The following is a 27583-nucleotide window of genomic DNA, read 5'->3' as shown; positions in this document are numbered from 1 at the left end:
GTAGAACTGACTAATGCCAGTTTTCATAGTCAGACCCCTCTCTGAATAATCTAGAATTCCTTTCTCCCCACTTTGAAACTCTGTGTCAGTACCAAGATATACTGAAATTTAGACTGAATGAATAAACAGCTATTTTTATTTAAAAAAAATAACAGGAATGCTTAATAAATATTACTTTTTTTAGTTTGATATTGTATATTTTCAACTGCATCAGCTTAAATTGTTAGTATAGTGTTAAAAGGATTACATAATTTTGTAAACGTTAAACTGAAGACACCTATAGCCGTTCATCAATCAGAGTCAAAATCCATTTCTTTCCAGGATTTAGAGGCATTCCTTTTGTATTGTTCAAGTTCCTAAAACAGAAGCATACACACATATTAATCTAATCTCCTCATTATTACAAGTGATAAGATACATATGCCACCTAAACATTTGAAGTATGTACAAACATTTTTCACTGTAGAAAAAAACGTAATATACCTTTTTTAATTTTTAAGAAAATTATACTAAAAGTGCTATAAATTTTGCCACATTTGCTGTCACATAGGGAGCTAGAATTTCTTTATTTAGGCCTAGATACTTGCTTTCTAGGGTGGAAGAAATTTTGGGTGGTGTCTTAGACATTCAGTTTGAGAAACCAAGCTCCCTATGAACATACAAAAATGTAACACTACCTGTGTTTTAAAAACAGAAATCAGAATTACCCAACAGAAACTATTGTTTCACACACATGATTTCAGGGCCTTTCAAGACACAAAACAGATTGATAATTCCTTAAGATCACGGAAAAGAAACTAGAAGAACAAAGACTGCTTTCTTCTTCTTTTTTTTTTTTAAGCCCAGGACTGAAATGAATTTCTGTAAGTTTATACGTCGCCAGAGGTGATAACTTAAGAGCGCTGACAGAGGACCTTAGGAACCCCTGCAGAACCCAGGCTTGTCCAGAAAGCAGTAAGCACAAATACATTTTAGAGGAATGCAACGGGTGTTTAGGAAATTGACGTACTATGTCGATTCAATCTGGATACTTGATTTGGATATTCTCCAAATATCCAAATACTGGATATTTGGAGCAATATTATTCATCATTGCTTGAGGTTTTTCAGGAAGTGTATTACTGATGACAATGATGCCATGCTTTTACTTTTGTTTTGTTTTTCAGTTAGTAGTTTAAAATATTCTTTCAGGTGCTGCTGTTTAGTGGATTGAAAAGTTAGCATCTGTGTGTAAAAATAAAATGCAAACCCAATGTGGTAATTAAAAACACACATCTTCTAGATAGGAATTAGATTATTAAAACAGAGGCTCAAATTGTGGAGGTATAAATCAACCAAATTAGGTACGAAAGATGAAGCAATCCACATTATGCTATACTTGACATCAGCTGAGTACTAGCATGGTAGACAAATGACCTCATTTCAGTCAAAAGTGCTACTGGGCATTTTGAAACCTGTAAGAAGAGGTTCTAACAACATTATCAAACAAGAATTTCATCTTCTGAATTTTATGTAGTGGTGCATACTGCTGGGAATTATTTCTGATTTTTTTTCCACCAAAAATTTATTTAGAAAGTACTACGATTGCTTTATGTTCATTTAAGAATAAGAAGGCTTCCATTGTATTTGCAGGAAGAGGATACTCTAATGAGTATCTGCTTGCGATACAAAAAAGGTCATCATATCTTACTTAGATCAGGAAAAGAGGTGGACATAAACCAATGATTAGTATAAATGTAGCAAAGACCCTCAAAAGCGGGTATGCATTTTATATCATTGCTATTCTGATTTTAATAGAATGGACTTAACAGAGTAAGGGAGAAATCATCATCTAAAACTTGTATGGAAATAATAAATGGAATTTTCTCTCTCTCCGGATAATCACTTCAGCAGCTTTGTCAGCAGTGCAAAATTTTCAGAAATCACCACAGATTTATGAGCAGTGAGAGCATTTTTAATTAGTGCATATTCCTCCAGTTGCTTGCAGGAGTCTTGTTTTACAGTTAACTCATGACTGACACAGAATATATTGTGTCTAGTCTAAATCTAGTAAGTTGCATTATTAAGTACAACTCTAGTACTACTGAAGTGTTCTATCTCTAAGCCAGTCTTTATTTTCACTCCCTCATTATTAGTATAAAGTAATTATGATCTTGGAATATACTGAGCTGTTGGAAACTTGCCAACAGTTAGGAATAGAAAGAATACTGTAATATTTTAAGAAGCACATGTAACCTGATTTATGCTAAGTAAATAATTTCAATTCTAACAACTTTCTTAAAGGCTACAGGAAGGGGTAAAATTAGACAGTTTCACATATAAAGACAATGCTGAAAGACAATGCTGTCTGGGCATTATGTCTACAGGTGTTGCCTAAATAATTAGCCTTAGAGATTTATCATCTGACTAAACTTTCAAGAAAGAGGTAGATAATTTAGCAGAATTTATTTTGCTGTAATTTTAGCTAGCTAGAAGGCAATTCAGTGTAAAGGCAATTCAAAACAATACAGAAATGCAAAGTATCAAAACCACAGCATGTATTAAAACTGTAAAGCTATTTCACTACATACAGAAGTACAGAACAAATGATAAATGATAAATATTTATTTTGGAGACATATCTAGGTAAGACTAATGTTTAAATAACGAGAAATGAAATTTAAAAAAGGATTAGACAGGAGGATATTTACAAAAAATAACCTTTAACAAATTCAGTGATTCAGGAGGAAAAATGCTGTCAGGAAACTACATGTCCTTAGTTTTCATGTAAAATAGGAAGCAAATAAATCCCCGTAAGACAGAAATGTAATGGAAAAATCTTTCAAATACAGCTTAAAGATCGCTTCAGAGACCCTTCTGAAAAAGCATCATAAAGTCCTATACTACAAATATAAGCAGAATTCTGGAATATACTGTCACTATACAATCAGTTAAGAGATCCTCTCTCCAAACTGAAGGAAGCTCCTATGAAAGAACGTATCTCAAAGTACGCCAAAATGTTCACGCTAGCATTATACTTCCTTCGTTTTCTGGTTACCGAGTGTAGGGGGCACAGATCAGATTTACAAAGAATTAACAATTGCAATTTAAATATGCTTTCAATGTGCTCTGAGTGCTTTAAACTTTATTAGTGCTAGCAACTTGTCCTAGATATCTTAACAGTGGCATAAAGAGGATTTTTAAATTTTTTTTAACCTTCATGCTTCTTTACTTTTGTGTTTCTATAAATTCTTCATCTGTCAAATGGGGAAGATCACACATAATCTCATAAAATGATTGGGAAGAAAGACTTAACTGATGTTTGTGAGGCACTCGGATAAGATAACATTACCGCACATTCTCAGAGAAAAAAAATTAATACTTTTGTGTTCATTGAAGTGTCTGAATGGCAGGTTGAGAAATAAGGTACAAAAAGAATAAGGATGATGAAAAGAAATACTGAACAATTGAATTGAGACATCAGCAAAATAGTATATGATCATGTAATTAAAGACAATACTATAATGCCTACAAACAAGGAGGAAAAATTAAGATTGTAGGAAAAGCCTTAATTGTTGCACTTCCTCAGTTCTGAGGGACTGACATGACTTTAACTTTCTTTTTTCATGCAGCTTCTTACTGAAAGCGCCCTCAATCTGGACCATGGTAAAAATAACCAAGTACTGAAATAAGGATTAAAAATCTTAGGCACCAAACTGCAGTAGGAAATTTAGTAACAGTGCTCTAATAATGCTCTTTACCTTGGTTTAAAAAAAAAAAATAATCTTTTGTACCCACTTGGACATGCTTTCATGTGAAAACAAGAAAGCTTATTCTTGGCAGCTGCGTAAACATCCTAAATAACTTTTTCTCCACCATATGAAGACTAGCACTTCTCCTCTGGAGAAAACAAAAGATGCTATTGCTCTGTTACAAAAACCTTAGAAAAGACATTGTAGAGTACCTACCTCTATGGTAGAGAGCATTTCTTAAGGAAGCAAAGCAGACACCCCCATGTGCCATTTCACTGCCGCCAGCATTTAGATGGAACTAAGGAATGAGACTTTCATGCAATCCTAGGTGCTCACAGATGCAGGTGGTGTATGTGCAGCTCTAATCAACAATATTATTTTAAAAGATCTCACTTTTATTCAAGTTATGTGTGTACCTAAAGTGAAATTAAGGTGACCTTAAAGCATCAAAAGCTAAAAAACCAGCAGGGAATGGAGAGAAATGGATGACAAGTTCGCCATCTTGTTTGGGTTATGTGGGCTGTATGAACATTTGTAACGTATGTACACATTTAAGACCTAATAAATATGCAAAATGAATCTTTTTCTTGACTCTTGAAAGCCCTGCAAAGAGCACAAAATTCCAGTGATTCCCAGAGAGAATCTGCTAATCAAGAAATAAATTAAAAATGTAAATTCCAAAAAGGTCCCAGGTGCTGTGTCTTCTCTCTCTGAGCTTAACTCCAGAAAATGAAAAAGCAGTAAAGAGTTGCAACAGCAGTATGTGATATAAACCTGCACGTTGCACGTCTGTGGGATAAGAACTAGGAAAAGAATTCAGAAAGGACATAGCTGAGATGGAGAGATGTGCTCTATCTTGAACAAAGGCACAGTGAGGGAGAGAGGCTCAGAGAGTTTTCCAGAGCACAAAGGCCGAGGAGGACAGTGGGTAGGTCTCATAGTTAACTCTGAAAAAATTAAGGAAGCAAAATAATCTGGTCTAAAAGAAAACACTCTTGTGACAGGGTACTGATGAAATGGACTCTTAACTTCTACAGCCAAAACAGCGTATCAGATAAATACTAGCTGTCAGCTAGTACATGAGAGCGAGCCAGGTACTTTCTTGTTTCTGTACTTTATTTTTTTAAACTGTTTTCTAATTTTATACTCAAGCATTTAACCTTTTGCTCTGCTAGAATGTACAAACCCTAGCTGCAGACAAACCCTTCAACCAAGGTTACAAAGTTGGAACTGATTTAATTAAACTTTGTATTGCCACAGTTATCCATAAATCTATTACAGTATTATTAAATAGTCCTGACCAAGACTAAGTCAGTCAGGTATGCTAGTTCTTCTATCAGACTCACTGACAAGGGCTGTATTTAGTTTCCGTTGATGTAGGTTTGTGTTTATTTTTCCTTTAAAGCTTATCTTTGAGATAAACAAGCAAACTGGTTATCACCTAGAGTCCAAAGTGGCATATTAATTAACCAAAAGTAACCGCGAAAAATGATAACTTGCACTTAAATGATGTTAAAACATACACTGTCGTCATATGGAACTTTCATATTGCATTATGTCGCCTGATTTCATTAGCGACATGTTGCATATTAAACATCTTAATATACTGTTCCTCCTACACAATAGATGAGACACTATAAAGAACGTCAGACTCACGATGCATTTGAAATGTTCCTTTAAAAACAGGATTTTTGTGCCACTTTTCATATAACTGGCAAATCCAAAGACACTTCAAGAATCACTGCAACTACAGAGTTCTTTTCTTTCAAATGTATGTTGCTATCTTGGTGCATTTCAAATCGAATTAAATTCTTGGAGTATAAAAGATTTTAATAATGTGCAAATAATCTTGTAATAATTTAACTTCATGATAGAGAAGTTTAGGAAACAGCTGCAGATAACAAAAGTAATTTTCTCTTTAATGCTCAAATTACTTGTAGTAGTCTAACTAAAAGAAGCTACACTGGTTTGCAATGCCCTTGAACAGATTAAGATTCTAAAAGACTGTCTCTTTTGTTTAAAACCAGAAAATTAATCATTTCCTGTATGATTTAATCAATGCATACCAGTATCTTCTTTTGCAAGACATAAGTATTATCTAAAAATAACAAACCTAGTACACCATATAGTTATTTTGAGATATACTGACTATGAGATTACATTATAAATTCCAAAAGGAATGCGCTTTACAAATTTTAATGATTTCTAAGACTGTTCTTGATGTAACAGAAATTCAGAACTGATGCCTACATTAACAGGATATTACAGGTAATGTGCAAGTTCAAAGACTGCAAGGGATTCTTGAAATTGCTTTATTCTTTTACATTATTAATGTGTTTCTTTGGATCAGGTAACTACAGGTTTACTGCCTTATGCAATCTAACTAAACTCTACAAAAATGTGATAGCAGTAATAATCTAATGCTTTGGCTTTCTTTTACAAGCACGCAAAGATGAAATTTGCCATGGTATTTTAGGGTTAGTTGAGATTAACTGCAGTGCAATTCAATAAAACCGCCTTTCATCTTAAGAGTGGGGGTCTGTAAAGGCATGTGATTGGTACAGTCCATCATTTTAAAGCACTGTTAGAAAAACCTCCTTTAAGCGCAGTAACTTAGTCCTCGAGCAAGTTAAACGGTGTGCAAATAGCCCACATAAAAGCTTTGAGAACAGAGTGGAATGTTTCTGTCATTCTAGCAAAGAATTTTCCGTGTGTGAAACAAATCAATCTGTATGAAATAGAGGGCTCCCAGAATAAGTATGTGATACTTCTTCCAAACAAAGAAAAATACACAAATCTTGGATTGATTTTAACAGACCCATGCCTATGATCTTGATGAAGACTATAAACAGTATCGCTACTTATGTGATGTCATACCCTGGTATCTATAAGGCAATGTTCTAACCTTGTCTAGTTTGCCACAGAATTTTTCTATAAAATTAATTCACCACAAATGTAGGAAAATGCAGAAACACTTCAAAATTAGTAAGAAAAAACAAAAAACCTTTTCCCCACTAAAGGTCTTTTCTGTAATTCAGGGGTTAAGCCAAATGTCACTATGAGGAATAATTCTGTTCACTCTGTTTAAGATAAAACATACACTGCCTGCAAACTCGAGTCAGAAGTGTCAGAAATGTTATCATCTCAGCGCCTTTCCAGTTCAAGTAAAAAGCTTTGAAGGAGGAAGACAAAAATTAAAAAAGTAAACAGCCCCCACCCCAAACCTTCGTTCCTAGACTTTCTGCTAGTCAACACCCAAATGAGAGTACAGGGTGCAGAAATGAAGACATTACTGCCAAGAAAGTGTTGCAGCTTTGCATCAATATTATTTTAGTGAAATAATTCTGAAAGAGAGAAAATTTGACTTTTTCATTTCTAAAGAAACTACAAAGCCAAAACTTTGAGATCTAACAATCCTCTACTGGCTTAATATCTACCAATAGGAAAAAAACCCAACCAACTACTAAGCTGAAAACTGAAGTTGAAGTTATTTAAACTCAAAGAGGGGACAACGAGTATATTCTACAATTCATCAACAGTGATGGTTCTGGAATACCTGGCTGTGAACAGCAATTGGAGAACAACAACACACCTGGTTTTTCTGAGCTCTCATAACATCGACTTCATACTCAGCGTATTGTAAATCCTGTGCAGGGTCCTTGGTATCTTGTAAATCACAGAAATTCTAAAAGAAGAAATGACAACAACCCAAATGATAAATTTTATCTCCTGTTCTTTTAACAAGAAAATGCCACGCTCTAGATCTAATGGAATTATTTGCTTTTCATACAAATGTATTAAAATCCTGCATTTATGGAAGAATTTTGTGCTCTAGGACACAGATTAGACAAAAAAGTATCTTAGATTTGTAAAATGATGAGAAAGTAATAGTGCAGTTAGATCTTAAAGGAAAGAAAATATTCTTTTTTGGTAGTTGTTTATTATTCTCTCCTCAAAATGAAAATAGCCTTTCTGGCCCACGACATTTGGGCATAGTTAAGGCTACTCTTGCTAGAGCAATTCATACTCAAGACTTGAATTCAGTTCTGGTTACCAGAAGCATTACTTCAATAGCTGATGCAAATACACTAACAGAAAGAAACAATATAAAATAAAGATTATTTTTTTTAAATGTTGTCCTGCACATTTCTCCTTACTCATAAAAAATGGAGAGTAGGAAATGGAAAGAGGGCAATCATACAAATGATGGAATAAAATAAAGCAGAATTATAATTATTATTAGATGAGGCGATGGAAAAAGAAATTCACGATACATAAAACCAGCTTTGAAGTTTAAAGCATATTTTGGAACCAAAATAGAAGACTGGGAATCTATTTGGCAAATCTCCTTTAATTAAACAGACACCTCAGAACACTGACAGAGCTTGCAAGATGAGAAACGTACTCATTTCTCCAGCTGTTTCAGGGAGAGTTTGGGAGTTATTGGGTGGGGGGAGGAATGTTTGTTTAGCGTATTTTAAAAGGCTAGAAGCAAAAATAACATGAAAAATAACAGTCCTGTACAGTTTCTGAAAAATAAAGTTTCGTCTTTATCATGTTTGGGCTGACTGTACTGAGAACAGCAGCTTAGTCATAATTTATTCTGGTCACAAACCATCTGAAATAGTTTGTAGGCTTTGATATGTATCAGTCAAGTGAGTGGGAAAGTGTCACTTCAGACTCCTCACCAAGAATGGAGATCCACAGACTGAAAACTAGAGAAAGCCCAGTTTGTGCACCATAATTTGAGGCTCAGTTTCATAGACCTGACTGATTTCCTTGCCTGCCTAGGTAAGCCGTAGGGCAGGAAACGGGCAGGGATAAAGAACTGTGATACAGTCCAGTACACAACGAGAAAGCAGCTGCCTGTATTTGCTCAGGTCAAATAGAAGCGAATTTTCATTTCCTAACAGCAGCAATTACTCTTATTAAAAAGAAGTATTTGGGGGTTTGCCTCTTGGGACTAGGAACTTCTCATACACGTACAAGATTTATTGCTACCTAGATGCCAAGGGATTCTAATTACCTTGGAAACCCAAACACTTCCTACAGCAAAATGACAGATTTTGGCAAGGAACTCTAACAAACTCGCCTCATTCAAGGCTTCGTGCCCTAGGAGAATGCAGATCAGCATTTTGCTGCAGCCACGAAGAGCTCTCCTCCTGGAACATCACTGTCATTTCGTTTAGGTATTAGGGAATATGTCACATTATAAAATTTCAGAAAGGTTGAATACAGCTTGTCTCTAAATATGATGAAAGGCAATGATCTAACTTTGGAAAAACCAGAGGGTTACATCAGTACTTTCATTATTACTAAATGTAGGAAGGTGACTGAAGATGCAGAAGCTAATAACCAAAGCACTACTACATACAAATCTGTATCTTTTGAAAATGTATGTATTAAAGAGGTTGGGAGAAATGTGACTGCTGAGTGAGAGAGACTGAAATTCCAGTCACTGGACTCGAAAGACAAAAATTAGTAGTGATGTTACTACTATCCTATGAAAAAAGAAGCTGTGCAGCAGACACGTAAGTACCTACCTTGGGTGGAAATGTTTTCTCAAATACTTTTTTCCACAGTTCCAGCGGTGTGTTTGCACGCATCTTTCCAATATCACTATCAGAGGCAGGTGGTGGTCCTAAGGATTACAGCACAGCATGAAGTAATACAAGTATGTTGTCATAACAACATAAATTATCAAATAGTTTTGGATAATGATCTAATTTAATATTTTATCTTCCACAATGACAAGCTGCAACAAGTCTGAAAAAACATTGATCTCCTACCATGAAATGGGCTGAGTGGTATTGTATCACATTTTCTTTTATAGCTAAGCTTGTTGGTACTTTACTATTTGAAGAAGTTCTGATACTTGATTACACTACCTAACAAAACCGCATAAGTAGTTCTCAATAATATAAATACCGAATCCTAATTTTAAACTTTCTAAGCCATTTCATTCGATAATCTGTTAAAACTGATGCTGATGTGCTATAATTTAACTTTTTTTTTTCTTGGGTTTTTTTTTTTTTTTCATATACAATTAAGCAACAAACATGATGAACAGGAAACGTCCTAACCTATTTGGCTCAGCGAATCCAGGCCTGCTGGTATAAATAGAGGTTTGCTGTGATCCACTGATACCGACTTGCTAAACAGAAAAAAGAAAATGTATCAAGTGAGGATTTTACAATCAACAAAAAAAATGACATTATTCTACCCACAACCTGACTCTTACTGGGCTTTGCACACAAATACATGTAAATAAAAATCTACTCAATTCTAGTGGTGACCAGGTTTCTAATCCATCGGTTTTGGCATCAAAACCAAGGAGTTATCACTGTCCTGTGCAGAGACAGGCAGCTGAGACACAAGAGTAAAAGTCTGTAAACAAGAATCTTTCAGAGATCATATTTAAGAAAAAAAAAATCTTTTGGTTATTAATAAATTTTTTATTAAGTACTTTTAGACTCTGGGCAAGACATTTAATAGTTGGACAATAATTACGTTACCTTTTATCATAGCCAAATGCCAAGTGATTAATAAGAACACGGGCTTTCAGCAAAAGAGCCTCAGATTTACTGGTAAACTAAACGAATCAGAAAACAAAATAAACATTATGATCTTCCATCATAGAAATATTGCATGATGTCATCTACATACAGGATTTCAGATAGAGCCTGGCTAATTCCTAACCTCAATAAATTTGGTATATGTCCACTGAATTTACTAGAATAAAAATATCACCCTCCCTTTCCAAAACATTATTATATTTGTCACTGAATATATAGATCAAGAAAGATTAAATGAAAAATAGTATAAAGGTTAAAGAATAAATTTTAAAATATTGATTCACAATTTTTGAAGTATTCGCATTAAGAGACACAGTTTTTCTGCTGAATACTAATGAGTTATTAAGATTTTAAAATACATTCAAGATTTTCAAGAATACCATAGACATTTAGAAATATAAGGAATAACTAAAATTGTGCACACATCATAAAAGCAGCTTGACAGCGGCAGAACTAGTACAGTTTTATCAAAAAGCAGCTCCCAAAATATCTTCTCAAACAGCATGCTTATTCCTGTCTAGGGGCTTTTGTATCCTAACGGATTCATGGCTTTGAGAAAGAGGTCAGATCTCTACTGTAGGAAATTAAGTTTCTCCCACTCATTTCAATGGGAATCAGAATTTAGCAGTCAAGGAGTTTTAGGCTCTTAGTTCTTCATTTTTAGTTACAGTAATGCTTAAATGCTTAAAAAAAAAAAAAAAAAAATCAATCAAGACAATTGTATTCTCAGTTAACAAAAGATGAATTCAGGTGTCAAAGTACAAAAGCTGTACAATTTTACATGTATGCAAAAGGACATGCTTATAACAATTTAAAACAAACGTAAGTGGTTTGATAATCAAAATAAGCCACTATTAAATATTATTTATTACATAAATTATGGTTGATACAATTAGAACCATATTCTGATGTACAGAGAGCGCATGAAGCAGCTTTTTTGGATTGTGAACTTAAGCACGCGTGTTTCTGCCTTTACTTGAGATGATCTGCCAAACTCAGAATCAACTTATATACCCACATAAATTCTTCATAGTCTTAATGGTTAGCAGTTCCTATTCATTACTGTAAAAAAATCGCTGCCTTTATTCTTCAACATTCTAAGTGTGGTAATCCGGTATTCTTAAACTGCTGTGAAGATGAGCCCTTGAATCTAAGTTTTTAAATCTACCAAAGGCAGGTCACTAGACTTTCTGCTTCTGCCAAAAAGGCCAGTTCTCTAATTCTATCTATGGCGATCACTTTTTCCCTGTCCTCCTTTCTTGTACCAAAAAAATTTTGCTGGACGTGCAATAAACCCAATACAGGAACTGAGTTGGCTAACAGATAACTGGTTCTATTTAGTTTCTGCTGATACTGGGAATTATGTAGTTTGTTTGTTCACAAGATATATCCATGCATCCGTCCGTCCGTCCATCCATCCATCCCCTGCCAATGCTTGTAACCCATTTGAGAGGTTAGCTTATGAACAAAGCTACTATAAAGCCAATGAAATCCCATTTTCTCTGGGAGTTTTACACTTCTATTTTTTTAAAATATTGTTTTGTAACACAAATATTGTTCATCTTCTCTATCCTTAGTTAGAAAGTGAATATACACACCACTAATGATGCTCCATAATAATGTGAAACAAATCGAAGCGTCTTGCTTATTATTTTCCTCATTTCAGAGTCAAACTCCTGAAATAGTTGATATGGGAACATATAGATTAGAAACAAAAAACCAAAATATTACAGCTAGAACTTTTCAATTTTTGTATAAACTGCAATGCACTTAGGCGACAATATACGAGGCTTTTAGCTGTCAGCATAATTGTATCTTAAGACAGAATCAGTAACAGCCTACTCTGAAAAGAAATGTCACAATTTCCCTTTGTTTCTTTTTTACAGAGGGAGACTAATTCAGGCAATATGTTAGTCCAGAAAAAGCTTCTTAATTGAGAATACGTATTCAATTTTCAATTAATTTGTTTCATTTTGTTTTACATTTTCAAAGTAGAAACACTGTGTACTAGAACAATGATTTTTTTTCTTTTTGTGAAAATGTTTAACTTTTAGTAAACCTTTGGGTATATGCTCTTTAAATTCTAATACCTGCAAGATGTGAAAGGTGCATAAAAATAACTTCTCATCAATGTTTCTTTAATGTAAGATCATACGGATGGCCTTCCCTGGATAAAGTGGGTGAAAACCCAGTTCCAATGAAGCCTGCAGGATTCTGTCCATAGACACCGATGGAATGGGCTGTTATTCTGTGCTTATTACATGAGAGTCACTGATTTTTGAAGAGGTCATGGCTCAGCATAAAGCCTCAGTATGAAAGAAGACACAGTACCTTATTAATAAAGTATTAACTAACTCAAAGAGTCAGCCAAGTATCAATGCACTATGTAGTCATCCAGAGAAGCACAGGCTGCCAGCACAGCAGCTAAAAACCAAACATACTGTTCTAGTTTCTCATGATCAAGTGCTGCTTGAAAATTGCATATGCGTTTGTTTGGATTTTTAACATCCTGGGAGAGAATCCAGCAGTACTATAACATTTCTCTCCTCTCCCCGCTAGAAGATGCAATTACTCACTTGTCTCTAAAAACTTAAGTAGCACTTAAAAAAGTTCCAGACTGAAATGACAGTTTACTATTCGTGCTGCCACAACTACCAAAAAATGTGACCATCTGACTTGAGGGATGCCCCTCTTTCACTGCCATAAACTTACAGCTGCTGTCAGAAGGGACACATGGAGCTGGATTTCTCCCATTATAGAAGGAAGTCATCACGTTTTCTTGCTTCCCTCTCTGGTCTGCAGCAACTTGTATCTCAACGTTTCCCAAGTACATCTCAAAAATCATCAGTTTGGGAGTATTTTGTGAAGGAATGACAGTATGCGTTCCATAATGCTGTTGGACGGAAAGATTTGTGTGGTAGAAGGCTGACTGGCCATACTTTTCTTCAAATGATTACTATTATATTACAAAGATTTTAGTATATAGAAACTTTACCAGGAATCTTTTAATTATTAAAAAAATATTAAGTATTACTTACATGAAAAATATCATATTTGCTTCCAATTATCACCAAGGGTATTGGAAAAGGGTCAACTAACTCATAATCCTATTAAACAAATATATGACAGTTAAGCAGCGTAAAAAAACTGTAGAAGATTGCAACTGTCAAAACAACTGAAAGGGGTTAAAATTAATTCACAGAAGACAAGGTCTATTTTTTCAAAACCTTATGTTGGATGAACAGACTTTAATGCAATGTCCATCCTATATTCTACAATTTTCTCATTTTCTTCATAGATGGTCACGAAATAATCCCTCTGAGCAGTCAGAACACTTACTGGCATAAAAGGGTTCTTACTCTATATGCTCCAGCTCCAACATTAGGTGGGAAGAGAAGAGAGGAAAAACCCCATATATTCACAGACCAAATGCCAGACTGGATTAGTAGAACTGGCTCTTTGACACATTCCCCCTCCTTGCATCGTATCCAAAATAATACGGAAAAAAGTCCACGAAAATTAAGATGGATTATTTTCTTGTGTCACACATTTGTCCTCCCCACATCACATTTTCCAAACTCTTAAAAAATATTTAATGTGATTTTCAGTTGTTTGATATCAGCAGCAAGAATAAATGTCACCTAGCAACCATAAAAATGCAAATCAATACCAATGGATGAAAACAGCTATGGGGCTGTAGATTTAACGGTTAAATAGTTAACTTCTGATAAAAGTTTTAAGAAGTAGATTACAATAATTCTGAAGTTATCTGGAAGGTTTTCCCGTAATGAATGAGACAATGCCCTCATGTTATTATTAATTATTATTTAGGCAAGCTGCAGCAGAGTGAAAAAAAGATGTGTTGTAGCAGAGGTTGACCTAACTGTTCCCTTCTGAAACCAGCTATTTCACATACAGGTTAAATGACACTCAATATAGTAGGAAGAAGCTGCAGGAAGATACTGAAAATCCTCTGCTTTGAGACAAAAAATAATGGCTTCACTCATACATTGCGTCAAGGCAAAAGCTTTGAGCAAAATTATCATAACTTAAACCTGGATGTATAGAATATAGAACTGAAAAAAAAATAGTTTTAGTTTCTTAACTAAGAAAAAATTGATTTGGGGTAACATCAGAAATATTTAAACTGGCATACTGAACCCTATTCATCTTTTGACTATGGAATTAATTTTTGACTCTGGACTACTGGAGGCACACCCAGCCTTTTTAAACAAGGTCTGCAATTGATATGCTTTATCATCATAGCCAATACTCCTTTATCCAGGCCAATGGAATATATCTAATCCATAAAGAAAACATCTAAGAACCTCATCAATTCCTGTTTATCATAAGAATACATTTAGCTATAAAAAGGCAAATAAAAATCTGCGTAAACTGTCATTTGCTTTGACTATAAAAGATAGTATTTCCTCCCACAAAACTGACATAATTTTTTTCTTGAACAATGATGAAAGTTTAAAGAGAACTAAGGAGTAACATAACATTTTGTTTGCAAATGAAAGCTTTATAGAAATTCTAGTTTAGAAGGTATAATTGTGTTCCCTACAGGGTAAGTATAACAAGTCTTCTCTTCTTAACAATTAATGGCATTATTCTTTTTACTTATTGAAAAAAAGGTTGCCGTTTTCTGATATGTAAGCTTCCATATGTAAACTTGACACTGCGATCATGATTTATTGCCAAGTGTGCTTGTAGGCATTTTCTTTTTGTGAATTATCTTCTCTAAATGCAAAAAGCAAAATCATAATCCAGCAGACCTCAAACCCTGAACTCTAAATCTACTGAGTGGTGCATATGTTGCTTTATCAAAAATTTTAAAAGTTACTTTTCAATTTTTGAGCTATCTAAGCATTTGCTGTATTGCAGCATTTTATAGAAGTTTCAGTAAGTAGATTTATGTGCCAAGTCTTTGAATTGTTGAATACGTATTTATGCATTATATACAGACAACATTTGCAGAGGTTTAATGCACAATGACTTTTCATTTCTATTGCGCATAATCTAGTTTAGCTTTTCGAGAGATTTAGTTAGCAATTATGTTTAAAGGACTGATGTTAACATTTCTGAAACTTTATAATTTAATTAGTTGTCAGATTATCAAAAGGCATTGAGTTTGTGATAGACATTTAAATAAATGCAAAGTATATAGTCATGTTGATGGCTGTTATAACTATATTCTTTGCTTAAATTTGTACCTTCAGCTAGTCTCTTGCTAGATGACTTTTGTACGTTCTAGTTTTCATCTTCATTTTAAAAAGATGGGGGGGGGGAGAAGCAAACTGCTACTCTAAAACTATTTCTTTTGATTGGTGTAACATGCCATAACAATCACATTAGATATCTAACAAAAAGATATAAGAAACCTTCTTTCCTTGTTTCTGCTCTTATTGAATTTTTATTAAATTGCTATAATTTTCCAGTGAACAGGTTCATCTACATCAAATGGATTTTCAGTCATGCATAAAAATCTAAAAGAGTTGTTTAAGATTTTCAAAAGCATTATCTTTAACTGTATAAAGGCCTGTGACACCTGGAGAAAATATTAGAAGTAACTTACTGGATGATCCCTCTGCAAATTGTTCCGCATCCTCTGTTTAATTTCAGTAGCTACTTCAGCATTCGTCTTTTCTAGTTTGCTTAAAATTTTGTTCACGTGGTTCCTGGTGACCTGCAGAAGTTTCTCCATAGTAGTCCAGAGTTCGTTAGGTTTGGACAAATCCAGTACAAGAACTGCAGCAAATGACCTATTAAAAAGCATTATTTGGTCAAATCTTTTGCTCATAAGACAGTTAACGTTTTCATAGACAACCATACCTGTAGTACAAATGGTGAAAGCAACAAATGTGAAAATAAAAATGCTAAGATAGAATTAAATATACCTATAAAGGGACATGGCTCTTTTAAGGACACTATGAGCTCTGAAGAAACCTTTCCATTGTCATGGAAAGACATACTTAGGATGGATTATGATGAGAAATGTTTACATATAAGCTCCTCGCCTCCCAACACCCTGCCTCCCAAAACTCTAACGGCCTTAAAGTGCAACTGTGAAGAAGAATGCAAATGCAGCCATTTGAATGGATGCAATCATTCTTTCACGTTCCATCCTGACTTGAAAAAGGAGTGGTATTAGAAAGACTACAAAGCAAAGTAAATGTCCAATTTCACTTTAAAATGCTGGGGGAAAAAATCTGGTGAAAGGTTTCTCGCTGAAACTAGATATAGTTCATGGAACTCTTAAATAAGCAAATTGTTTGACTATAGACAGATGAGAAAACCAGTGAAAAGCACTTATATTTAAGTCGAAATGGTAGAATTTTTGAGTAGTATGTTTAAATATTGCCTTGTGAACACAAGTGGTCTTAGAGAACAATGTTGCTATCTCATCAAAGAATCTTAAAATCATCCATATCAGAAGACATCTTATCAGTAAAAAGGGGCGAAAAGACTGATGGAGGTGGAGCTCAATTAAGTTCATTGAGGCAATAGTTTAAAAATTATAGTTGCTTTTTTCCCCAAGCTCTTCTAGAAACAAAAAAGCTTCACATGCCAGAAGTGGGATTTCTCCTTCTTAGTCTCTCACTAAGTAATGGCATTACCTCAATAGCCAAAACAGTAGCAAATGTACGTGATAAAAATTGTATCCCTCCATTTTTATTTTTTTATCACAGACGTTAAAACTCACTACCAAAGAAATTAAGCAATCCATCATAATACAAAACATATCTTTTGATCCTTTTCTCCCCTTCCGCTTTCAACTCCATCTTCCCTAACCAGAAAAAAACCAGAAAATGCACCCCATCACTTTCTCATTTCTTCATTCAACTCTTCTTCACGCATTTTTTCTTCCTATGCTATTCCATCACTTTTATGGATTTTTCCTCACTACACTCTCTTAATTCTCTCTAAGTTCCTGTTTCCTTTTGTCTTCAAATCATTTCAATAGTTTTAGTCCTTCACAGAAACATCATCTCTTTTGTATGGTTTTCTTCTCATCAGACGGTCACTTCACTTCCCAAAAATTCAGATTCTTTTTTTCACAGTTTTTTCCTTGTCTTTCACCCTAAAATACTGCCCTTCACAGAGATAGCATCTATGTTTGCATACAGAAGTAGGAAGCCAGATTTTTTTTTCATATGCCCCTAAATTGCTTTTTCTGCGCTTTCACTGAGCATAAAGATACTATGTTGTCTATTTTTCTGTATTGTTCTAGCTGGCTACTTGAGGCTAACCCGTCTCTGTCATGTTACTGCTTTCTCTTGTTGGACATTGCTACAAACTTGGCTTATTAGGATAGATCTGTGAAACGGAAGGTCAAAGCAGAGTATCAGTAGTAGTACCATGATGTTTAGAAAAATTCATAAATGTTCTGTCATACATATTGAAAGAGTTAAAGAGTTTCCCACAACAAAATGTTTAGAGATTTACTTATGTGTGAAAGAAAACTGATATTACCTTTGGAATTGTAATATTAATCACTTACCTTATGTTGTTGCTAGTGATTGGTATTCGAATCAGATCCAGTAATGAGGTTCCACCACCTAGTTCCCAAAAATGAGCTACATCTTTAGGCTGTAAGATAATTTTCTTCATGTTAGAAATGCGTACTTCCATGCAACACCAAGAGAAGATCTTCATCTGATAAACTGGCTTTTCACAAAAGTGACTCAGAACAAAAGGATATATTATTTCATTAGCATTTTCTAAAAAACAATACCAAACAAAAACTCCCCTATGTTCAAGAAATCCCATACACCACTTAGGAAAGACTCCTAGCATGCCTATGACTGTCTTGATAAATTACTATGGTAAAGTGAAAAAATCAGGAAGCAGTATGATTAATGATGAACATTAAAAAAAAAAGGTTCTCTTCTCTTTCTTTTTGTTTATTGCAGCTTGAGACTAATGCTTTTTGAGAAGTTTGGAAAAGTAATAAATCTCTACTTTCACATTTAGTTTCTCAGAAAAGTTTTAAGCGATTTTTATCTTTCAGGCAGAGTCAGATTTTCCACTCTCTACTTCAGTAATAGAAACAGCAATTACCTTCAGCAACAGTTATTGCTGCTGGGCAGTGTTGTGCTGTGATGGGAATGGGTTCAATATTTCTGTTAACATAATCTGCAGTGCAAAATTTAGCAATATGGATGTATAACCCAAAAACTTAATTATGACTTAATATCCTCTAAGATGACTGCTTCTCTTATAAAAATGGTTGTAAAGTATCTTCATCGGTTTGTACTCATTTTGCATTTTAAAGACAAAGTTAAAGGTGTGCATCCTATGTTACTCAAACATGACTAACAAGGTAGTTTTTAGAAATGACTCTGATCGCTTTGTGCTACACTTTGGTCTCTTATCTACTGCGTTTTCGTGAGAGGGAAAAACATTACAGATTAAAATACAAAATTATGCTAGCTAATTTTAATAAAGTGATATTCAAAACCCCCTTTCTTTCACAAACAGTAAGCTAAAAACCCTAAGGTTTATTACACATATAAATAAAACACTTTTGTGTGTGTGTGTATGTGTATGTATATAAAGATATAATAAATGGTAGTTTCTGGGTACTCACTGCATTGTGTCTCCTTGCCCTTCTTCCAAAAGTATATTCCAAGGCTAATGTTGGCTTCGGAATCTCTTCCCTATGCAAGGAAAAATAATTTCATTTTGTCAAGATCCTTTAAATAAAGAAAGTTAATGCTACTGTTACTAAATTATATTTATCAGTCAGTTCAGAATTTGGCTTAGAAACAGCAGTCCAGAGAGGACACTGTAAAACAACAGGTCTCAGTTGCTAAAGACTGGAGAAGGCAGCACCAATCGGAAAAGATGGCCATTGAAGCTCTCGAATACTGGAGACGAAGGACTGAAGGGGCCAGACGACAGGTAGTAATGAAGGGATATAAATTTATCCATAAGTGATTAACCAGTCACAGAAGACAACATCTGTATGCATATATTATCACACAATATAATTATTTATGTAAAATTCTAATCCACAGTTGAAAACTACTTTTAAAAATTTAAAACATACCTCTCAAGACACCTCAGTATAATGGTGGTCTTTCCCTGGAAATGAAGAACAAAGAACAACCCTACTGTAATGTCATTAAAGCACATAAGTTGTATTACTAGATGAAACTCATTCATTTAACATTCCAATAATAAAGTACCGGAAAAGCATAAACTCATATAATTGTTTGTAGTCTTATAGTGGAAACTTAACTGCCAACTTTCTGTCAGAATCAAGTTACACTACCATTATTATAATTATAAACTAATAGAGATGACAAATACAGTAATAGGAACACCGTGCTTAAAATTAGACATTAGTGATCAACCTGGCCAACTCTGTTAAACTGTTTAACAGTTTTTAATTATTAATAATACATTTATTTAATGCTTAGTTTCCACTGGAATTACATTATTACTGATGAGATGAAAATTTAAAAAATGCTTAAAATACAAATAAACATACAGAAAAGTATGTCTTTACAGTGTTGAAATTCAGACACTGAGTATCACGCCACACCGAAGGGGCTAGCACTTCTACAGTTTACTCCTGTGTCCTTTCCTATCCCAAAAACCAGTGAATTTCAGGTAAATCTGAAATCAGGTACAGTCACTGGATTTTCTCTGAAAAAGTATTTTAAAAATTGCTGATTCGAGGTTGTACATCTACCAATCCTTCTAAAATAAAAATTGTATTCTTAAAAAATTACTCACTTGGTCAAAAAGGCAAATATTTCCTTATTTACTTTTCAAATACATGCTAACAGAAAAAAAAATATAAAAGTACTAATGACCCACATTATGGGACAACAAGGTAAAACAACCTCGGACATGTGGAATCATGAGCCTGCAATCACTGATAATGCATGTTCAAATGCGTCTGACACAGATACAGATACAATTTATCGCAGGATGCCAAGGCCTCTTTTTACAGCAAAAGTGGTATCAATCAGTGCACTTAAATTGGATTGTTGCCAGTTAAACTTTTACAACAGGAAATTTGACATGTCAAAGAATTAATGAGGATAGCATTATTTCTGGCAGTTACTTTTACAAAAATTAATGAAGCCAAACCTCAAAGAATTAGCACATCATTGATAACAATGGTTGAAGCGTTGGCTCTCCAAACCATAAACCTGACCTTCTGAATTGTAATAATGTCTAATTGGTCCACATTCAGTGGAATGCTCACTCTGCAGAATCAGAACATGACATATTTTGTCTTTAGAAAAATTAAGTGAGCCACATATTTATCAGATATTTTCCCTGACACGAACTACGTTCAAAGCAAGCAATGAATCATATAGTATTTAGCGTTACCCCATTTTTGTTTCCCATAAATAGTACTGATTTTTCCCAAACTTCCACACGCTTCCCATCGTCGTCAGGGTTTTCTCTCTTCTCCACTTCAGCTATAGCAAGATCCCATAAAGTATCACTAGTTGGAAAAAACAAAAGAGCATCAATTAGAGAAAAACAATGGACCCTAGACCGTAATTCCTGAAAATATCCACACGGATAAATGAAAGGTATTGTGGTTTATTATATTACTGCTATTATTATTTCACATCACATGCCCTCAGCTTGTGGAAGGAACTTGTTCTAACAAAATCAGGTTAAGTAAAATTCCTCAGGTAACCCCTACAGGCATTTGTGCCACACGCCGAGTAAAATACCAGCTGTGTGGCGGGACGCTTTGTTTTGAGTGCATTTACTACAGAGTTGAAAGGTTTTCTAACGATTAAGGCTTTCCACAGCACCCTGCAGCTCAGGCTGGCGTCCTCCGGACCCGGGAGCTCTCGGACGCCGGCGGCGGAGGCGCCGGTCAGGGCCCGGTGGGCCCGGGAGGGCTCAGGACCCGCCCCCGGCCTCCCGCGGGAGTTACTGCTCGGGGTAAGGGGGGGGGGGGGGGCTCTCAGGCTCCCCCGGGGCCACCTGCGGGCCGGTGGGGGCGGCTTAGGCCTTCTCCTTTTTCTATGGGGTCCTTAAGAGGAGCAACCGGCTTCTCGCACCAAGGGCCAGGCGTGCCCCCATCCTGCCCCCGGCCCCGCTCGCTTTCGGGGCCAGAGGCCGAGACGGCCGCTTTTACACCTCCTTCCCTCCCTCCCTCCCTGCCTCCCTTCCTTCCTCCTCCAGGCTGTCCTCCCTGGCCGCCACCTCCTTCCCCACACGGCAGCGGAGGCGACGGGGGAAAGGGGGCTACCGAGCCCGGGCAGCGCTCCCCGTTACCTGGCCTTCGGCATCGCTGCTCCTCGGGGCCCGGGCCTGGCTCCCCGTCGCCATGGCAACCGCGCAGGGTACTCTGGGAGCTGTAGTTTCAGGGACGGTGCGGGGCGGGACGGAAATGGACGGAGGCCGCTTCCCAGCGGGCCCATGCCGCGGCCTCGCCCCGCCTTCCCGCCCGGCACCGGCGTTGACGGTGGGATGGCGGCGCTGTTTTCGCCTCAGCGCTGCCCGCTGCCGGCGGCGGTGCGGCGGGCGGGAGTTTTCTGTGGGGGTTGTCCGCGCCGCGGCGGGTTCAGCCGCCTCGGGGGGCCGCGGCCGCCGCGCCCCCGAGGTGAGTGCAGGCCCGCGGCGGGGCCGCCGGGGATCCCGCCCGCCCCCGGCGCCCCGGAGTTGTTCCTGGGACCCGCGGCTGCCTCTGTTTTTAGGGGGCTGAAAATGGCGCCCCACCTTGGCTACCAGAGAGAGCCGAGCTGGCGTGAGGGGTGGCAGAGCCGCCGTGTATACGCAACTACAAAAATCACTTGGTATGAGAAAATCAGTGTGATGATTTTTTTAGTCACTGGGGCATACAAATTGACTACTATAAATGTAACTAAAAGTAAGGTGCTGTAACAAACATGAAACGGGGGCTAGACTATTTCAAGTAAGATCTATCAAAGCTCAAATCCAAAGATCATGCTGTGGTTATATTAGAAAGCAGGATTTAAAAGGGTGCAGTAAGCCTGCAGGATGATCCAGTGTAGGAAGGCGATAGAGGATGTAGGTGAACCTGACACAAGTCAAAAGTGTCCCATGTCAGGGAATTGACCCAAAATCCAGGACTGCAATTACAGCTGACCTAGTGTAGCTGAGTAGCTGCTTTGTGTCTTGAGAGACTAGAGTTAGAAAATCCTAAGTAAAATCCTCTCTTACCTTGTTTAGTCAAAACTAGGAAACTGGCCTCATTCATCATGATTAACTCAGAATTAATTTTAACTTCTTCTTTCCCCAAAGAAGGCTTATGTAGCCTTCTGCAGACCCTAAGTAATACTTGTTCTTTAAATAAGCATTTTTTCTAAGTTTAACTTGCTTAATCACTCGGTTTCAGTTCCAGAAGCCTTTATATGGTTATTTCTCCCTATCTTTAGTTAATTCCAGTTTTTTACATGGATCTTCTAAAGCGTTTGCTAACCCCCTGTGGAAACCACGGTCTTGCTAATTAAAATGCAGAAACTTCGTTGTTTAGTGTTGTACAGTGGCAGGTCATGCTGATGCCTTTCTAAGTATGTTTCTTTCATCAATTTCATTTTAACAGAACGTTTCTGACATCTTGGTATATGTAGCTGGTGCTGATACGTAATCAGCAGTTAGAGGTGGTGAAAGCCCTGGACAAAGCTGCTATTGCTGTGCCAAAGAAAGCAAAACTAAGGTAGGAATTGCTCCTGGCACTGTGATCTAGGCATATAATACTGCAAGAGCAAGAGTGTAACACTAAAACTTGGAAGTATTTTTAGAGTAGTGTACTCACTGTCAGGGAAGTGGCAAATCTGGAAGATGCTGCAGTGCAAAACTGAGTTGGGAAGCACTGTGTCAGGGTGTAGAATCAGTAAGTTGTAGTCAAGTCCAATCTGGGAATGAAAGTGGAGTTTCCAGTATTTTAAGTTTCACCTTACTCAGTTTCATTTCATTTGCCCTAAGAAACTGTTAAGCCCCTCCCCCCCCCTTTTTTTCTTCCTAATTCATTACTGAGTTACTAATCACCTTAGTTAAAATTAACTGAAACTAATGGATTGCACTAAGCTGTATGGACTATTAAAGCTCTACCTAAAGCTTTAAGTGGTGCATTCCTTTATGCAAGGATGAATTTATTCCTTCAGGACCTAACCTATAAAAACTGTGTTAGTCTGACAAGGAACTCCAACACCAAATACCTGCCAGTCTTCCTTTATAGGGAAATACATGCATCTATTTTAAATTTAACTATAAACCAAATTTAAACCTAAAATAAGAGAAAAACACTAATTTTGTGGATTGTATTAAAATCTCAAAGCTTTATCATTTGCCCGCTGTACTAGAGGAGTGAATAGGTCTTGCTTGTTTTAGAAATGAGCAGTTTGCTTACTAATACTGCTGCACAAAAATTGACAAGGCAAAGTGAAGTTCAAGTAATATGTTAATTTACATTGCATTCCAAATATTATTTTCAAGCCAATCTAGTTGTATATACAGATAGTGATCTTTCATTGTCAAACTCAGATTCATCGACCATTTAAACTGATCATTGTTACCAACCGCTAGCTAAAAGCAAGCACAAAAGATGTTCTGAAATTAATGATAGAAGGTGAAGTCTCCTTGCATGTGCTAACGTGTTAATCTCATCCTGAGAATATTTTTATAACCTAGGTTCTGCAAGCTTTGAGCATGGGAAGTTCTTCAGCATCAGTCACAGAAGTAGCTTCTTGTTTGACAGCTCCCATCACATCATCACTGCTGAAAATTAGGTGAGAAAGGTCTAGTTCTTACCTGGGCTTTAGTCATAGAGTAGGTAGCATGGTGTGAATTGTTTTGGTGGATCACTCATAAGGCTCGGGCTGGATGGGTGAAGGCAGAACAGATTATCTGCCTGGACTCTGAAATTTTCAGCTTTGCTGTCTATGTTGTGTGGAACTAGATTAACAGGGAACAAGTTCCCCTGAGACTTGCGTAACTGTGTTTGGAAGCTGAGCTGTTGAAGTGTGCTTGTGTGTGTATGAGACTTTACTTGCTGACTCTGTTAACTTGAAGGGAAGCGTCTGCTTGAGGAGGTCACTATCATACTACCAAAACCTCACTCTTGCTAATCAAAATCCTGGAAGAAACTTCATTGTTTAGTGTAGCGTTGTCATGGTAACTGTGATTCTGAGCACATTTATTTCATAAAAATTAACACAGCATTTCTCATAATGTGGGATTAATGGTGACCTATAATGAGCAGTTAGTGGTAGTAAGTCTGGAAAGTGCTGCCAAAAAAGGGGAAACAAAGGCATGGATTGCTTCTGTCAATATGATGTAGGGATATACTGCAGCAGCAAGAGCTCAGCAATAAAAAGCAAAGCAATGTCTAGAGTTATCTACACAAAGGCAGGCAGGAACATCATACTGTACTTCACAGATTATATACTGCTTTATAAAACAGCTGTTTGTAGGGCTGTATTAATGAAAACTGTGTAAAAGACTCAAAATCTGCACATCAGCTGTTTGTATTGTGTATCGTGTTGTCTCCAAATTTACCAAAGATTTAAAAAACTACATGAAAAAGCTCACTAGCAAAATGCTCCACTTTTTTTTTTTTTTTTTGCCTTCTAATAGAACCTGATCTGCCACATTCACTTAAAACTGGATAATTAGAAAAGAATTACTAGCTGGAGTATTCTAGATTGACAGTTATCGTCATTTCACAATGACATGAAGATTTTTGTATTTGTAAACTGAACTTTCTAATCGTATTTGAGAAACTTTAGACTACAACCTGAGTATAACTGATGCAGTAGCATCTGTTTGAATTTGCAAACACCCTGCCCCCTCAAATCTCTGAAAGTTAACTATTCTGCTGATTGCAAAGGGATGTTAATTCCTAACTCAATTTCATTATGGTATCTGCATCACTTCATGTGAGGTGCTGCACGAAAAGATGCTGCAGTTGGTGTCAAGGTCTCTTGTAGCTTCCAATATGCTTTCCTTCACGATGGCAGGAAATCGGCTGCCCACCCGGAGGTAAACCTCCTGCTGCTGGCCCTGCCTCCTTGAAAGAAAAGGATCTAGTGCCACAACCACCACCAAAGGGTAAAAGTTACTAGGGCGCTCTTCCCGCATTGCAAATGTGAAAGCATATACTATCTTGTTATTTGCTTGTAATTTTCAAGACAAAGCATTAGCCCACAGTACCGCTCATAAAATGATGCTTGAGTCCTGCAGACTTAAGTAGCTGTGGCAGCACTGACAGCTTGCAGAAGAAATGTGTTTATCAAGTCATCTTGCCAATTTGTCTTTCCACAACCTGTATGTCCCTTCCAATCTATTTTAATTCTTCAGGATACTCCCTACCTTTCATAGAGGGCAAACAGCTGAAAAGCCGTTTTCTTTCTATATGAGTATGTATATATCTGAAATGTTTAAATGTCATAAAACAAAGGAGATTTTCAACCTTCCAATATTAAAATTCATCATTGTCAAATTACTTCAGTTTTAGGTAATTAAAAAACTCTAAAATGATGAGGGGTAGCAGTAAGGGATTAATGATCCATGATCACTAGCATGAACCAAAGTGGAAATTGTGAAATGTATATAAATCGATGATTTGTCTTTGACTACCTTCTCTACAGTTGGATGTGAATTATCTATTAGAGTATGCTGCTGATCCATTTCAGAGCATGCAGAGATGGTTTTCTTGCATAGAAATGAAAATGTGAGGGTTGGAAGAAAAAACGGGTGTAATTTCTATATACTTAACCCTATGTAGCACTGAGGCTTGCAGGTGAAAAAGGCAAACAGAAGGTGCTCCCAGGTGCAGTAGTGCAGATGCAGCATTATGTCTTCAGTATGCAAGAACATTATATTCTTATTATGATATGAAATGTATAGATACAAATAAACCCCAAAAAGTACAACTTTTACAAAATATTATTCTGAATCATTGTATATACATTATAAACATTATACATGGAGGTTATGTCACATATGTCTCCAAGTTTAGACAACAATTCAAGCAATGTCTTCCTGTGTTATTCTTGTGTTTTCAATTGTGAGTCATTCTTGCATCTGTATTATATTATTATTATGGATTAAAAAACAAATTAGGTATGGGATCTCGTTTAACAAAACTATACTGTCCAATTTAGATTTTTCCAAAAGGCTGGGGCAGAGAGGGTTTATTTAGAAATTTACCAGACCAAAGCTGCAGATTTGCCAAGTAAAATAGCTGTATAACAAAGGCTAGAGTGTATCATGAGAATATGCTTTAGATTTATAATAGTTACATGATGTGCTTATGTTTTTTTTTAAAGGGGAAACAATTATACAAATCAAACAGTTCGTTCTTTTTAGTCCCACGGTGCTTGTATTGCAAATAAGGAGGCATGCTGGAAGTGGAAAATATTCTGTGTTTGACTTTTTTCTTTAAACAAAAATTCCTTTTCAAAATGAAGGTTATACAACTTGTATCATTTTGGAAAACAGAGATGAAGAGTTGAAGACGGTTTGGTCCCTGAGAAAATATCTGGAAAACTACTAAAATCTATACAATTGTTCCCAAGGCCACCTTTCCCCATCACTATCAACAGACACGTTTATTTTTGAGCTGTAGGCACAAGCCACCTGCAGTAAAGCAGAATCCTCAAATTGATTCATCATCATTCCAGTTCAGGCCTTTAATTAAAGGGCTCCTCCTATTATGTACCATTGAAATGAATGTAAACCTGTCCGCCTTTCTTTTGTTTATGCACCCACTTGTGCTCTATGTCTTGTACATCAAAAGGTTTTCAATCAGGGTAGAAAGCCCTGTAAGAAAGATGCATTATCACGATACATAATCCTTTCATAACAAAGTGGGACATTTAGTTGGTCTGTTGTTTGCCAGAAGTGGCTGACTCCCCATTTCCTTGAGTTTCTGTCCACTTTGAGGTGTCAGTAATGCCGGAGCAGAGAGGTGATGAGAAGCTCCTTTCAGCTGATGAAAGTTGTTAATATAGCTGGCAATCAGTAGAGTGATCTCAAGAATCTGTAACAGGAACATACAAAACTCTGAAAAATACAGTGATGTGTTTTGACTGCTGAAAAAATAGCTAACTTTTTAGCAAGTGACAATCGCCATCAACTGGAAAAGTACTTGTCCTTTATCAAATAAATTAATGATGGGGAGTGAGGAGATGCCTAATAGAGCTTTTTTCTGTTGCTCCCTGCCAATAACGTAATGTTATTCCCATTAGTATGCTGGATACTTTGTCTTCCACAGTCTTAAATGATTCAAACAGATGGTTTCTTTCAGTTCTGAGAGAGATTTTGAA

At 36.4% G+C, this 27583-nt stretch overlaps 2 protein-coding genes across 2 annotated transcripts in view; both read right to left on the bottom strand.

Moving 5' to 3' along the window:
• DYNC2LI1 (dynein, cytoplasmic 2, light intermediate chain 1) lies at positions 1-21601 on the bottom strand. The gene is made up of 13 exons (XM_009880636.1): positions 21567-21601; positions 20658-20775; positions 19360-19394; positions 18898-18967; positions 17809-17897; positions 15883-16069; positions 13343-13411; positions 11903-11980; positions 10245-10321; positions 9813-9883; positions 9273-9370; positions 7322-7414; positions 1-356 (listed from the first exon to the last, which is right to left on the bottom strand). Exons 1-13 carry the CDS (start codon positions 21578-21580, stop codon positions 291-293), a joined length of 1065 nt encoding a protein of 354 aa, XP_009878938.1. The 5' UTR covers positions 21581-21601; the 3' UTR covers positions 1-290.
• A 5379-nt stretch (positions 21602-26980) lies between these two features.
• PLEKHH2 (pleckstrin homology domain containing, family H (with MyTH4 domain) member 2) overlaps positions 26981-27583 on the bottom strand; it is a 50393-nt gene continuing 49790 nt past the window's right edge. The window contains exon 29 of the mRNA XM_009880635.1: positions 26981-27297. Within this exon, the coding sequence (XP_009878937.1) occupies positions 27115-27297 (183 nt within the window). The 3' untranslated portion in view covers positions 26981-27114. The remainder of the gene's footprint in view (positions 27298-27583) is intronic.

The sequence above is a fragment of the Charadrius vociferus genome, unplaced genomic scaffold (assembly GCF_000708025.1).
Source record: "Charadrius vociferus isolate BGI_N301 unplaced genomic scaffold, ASM70802v2 scaffold192, whole genome shotgun sequence".
In the NCBI taxonomy this organism is placed as follows: Eukaryota; Metazoa; Chordata; class Aves; order Charadriiformes; family Charadriidae; genus Charadrius; species Charadrius vociferus.
Note: the sequence above shows the minus strand (reverse complement) of the source record. Positions and strands in the feature narration are given on the sequence as shown.

Bases quoted from the DNA above. Each gene is read 5' to 3' on its own strand.
- DYNC2LI1 (XM_009880636.1), bottom strand. The intron at 13,412-15,882 runs GTAAGTTACTTC...TTTGTTTAATAG, and splicing joins ATTTGCAGAGGGATCATCCA to GATTATGAGTTAGTTGACCC. The intron at 7,415-9,272 runs GTAGGTACTTAC...TTCTTCTTTTAG, and splicing joins AGAAAACATTTCCACCCAAG to AATTTCTGTGATTTACAAGA.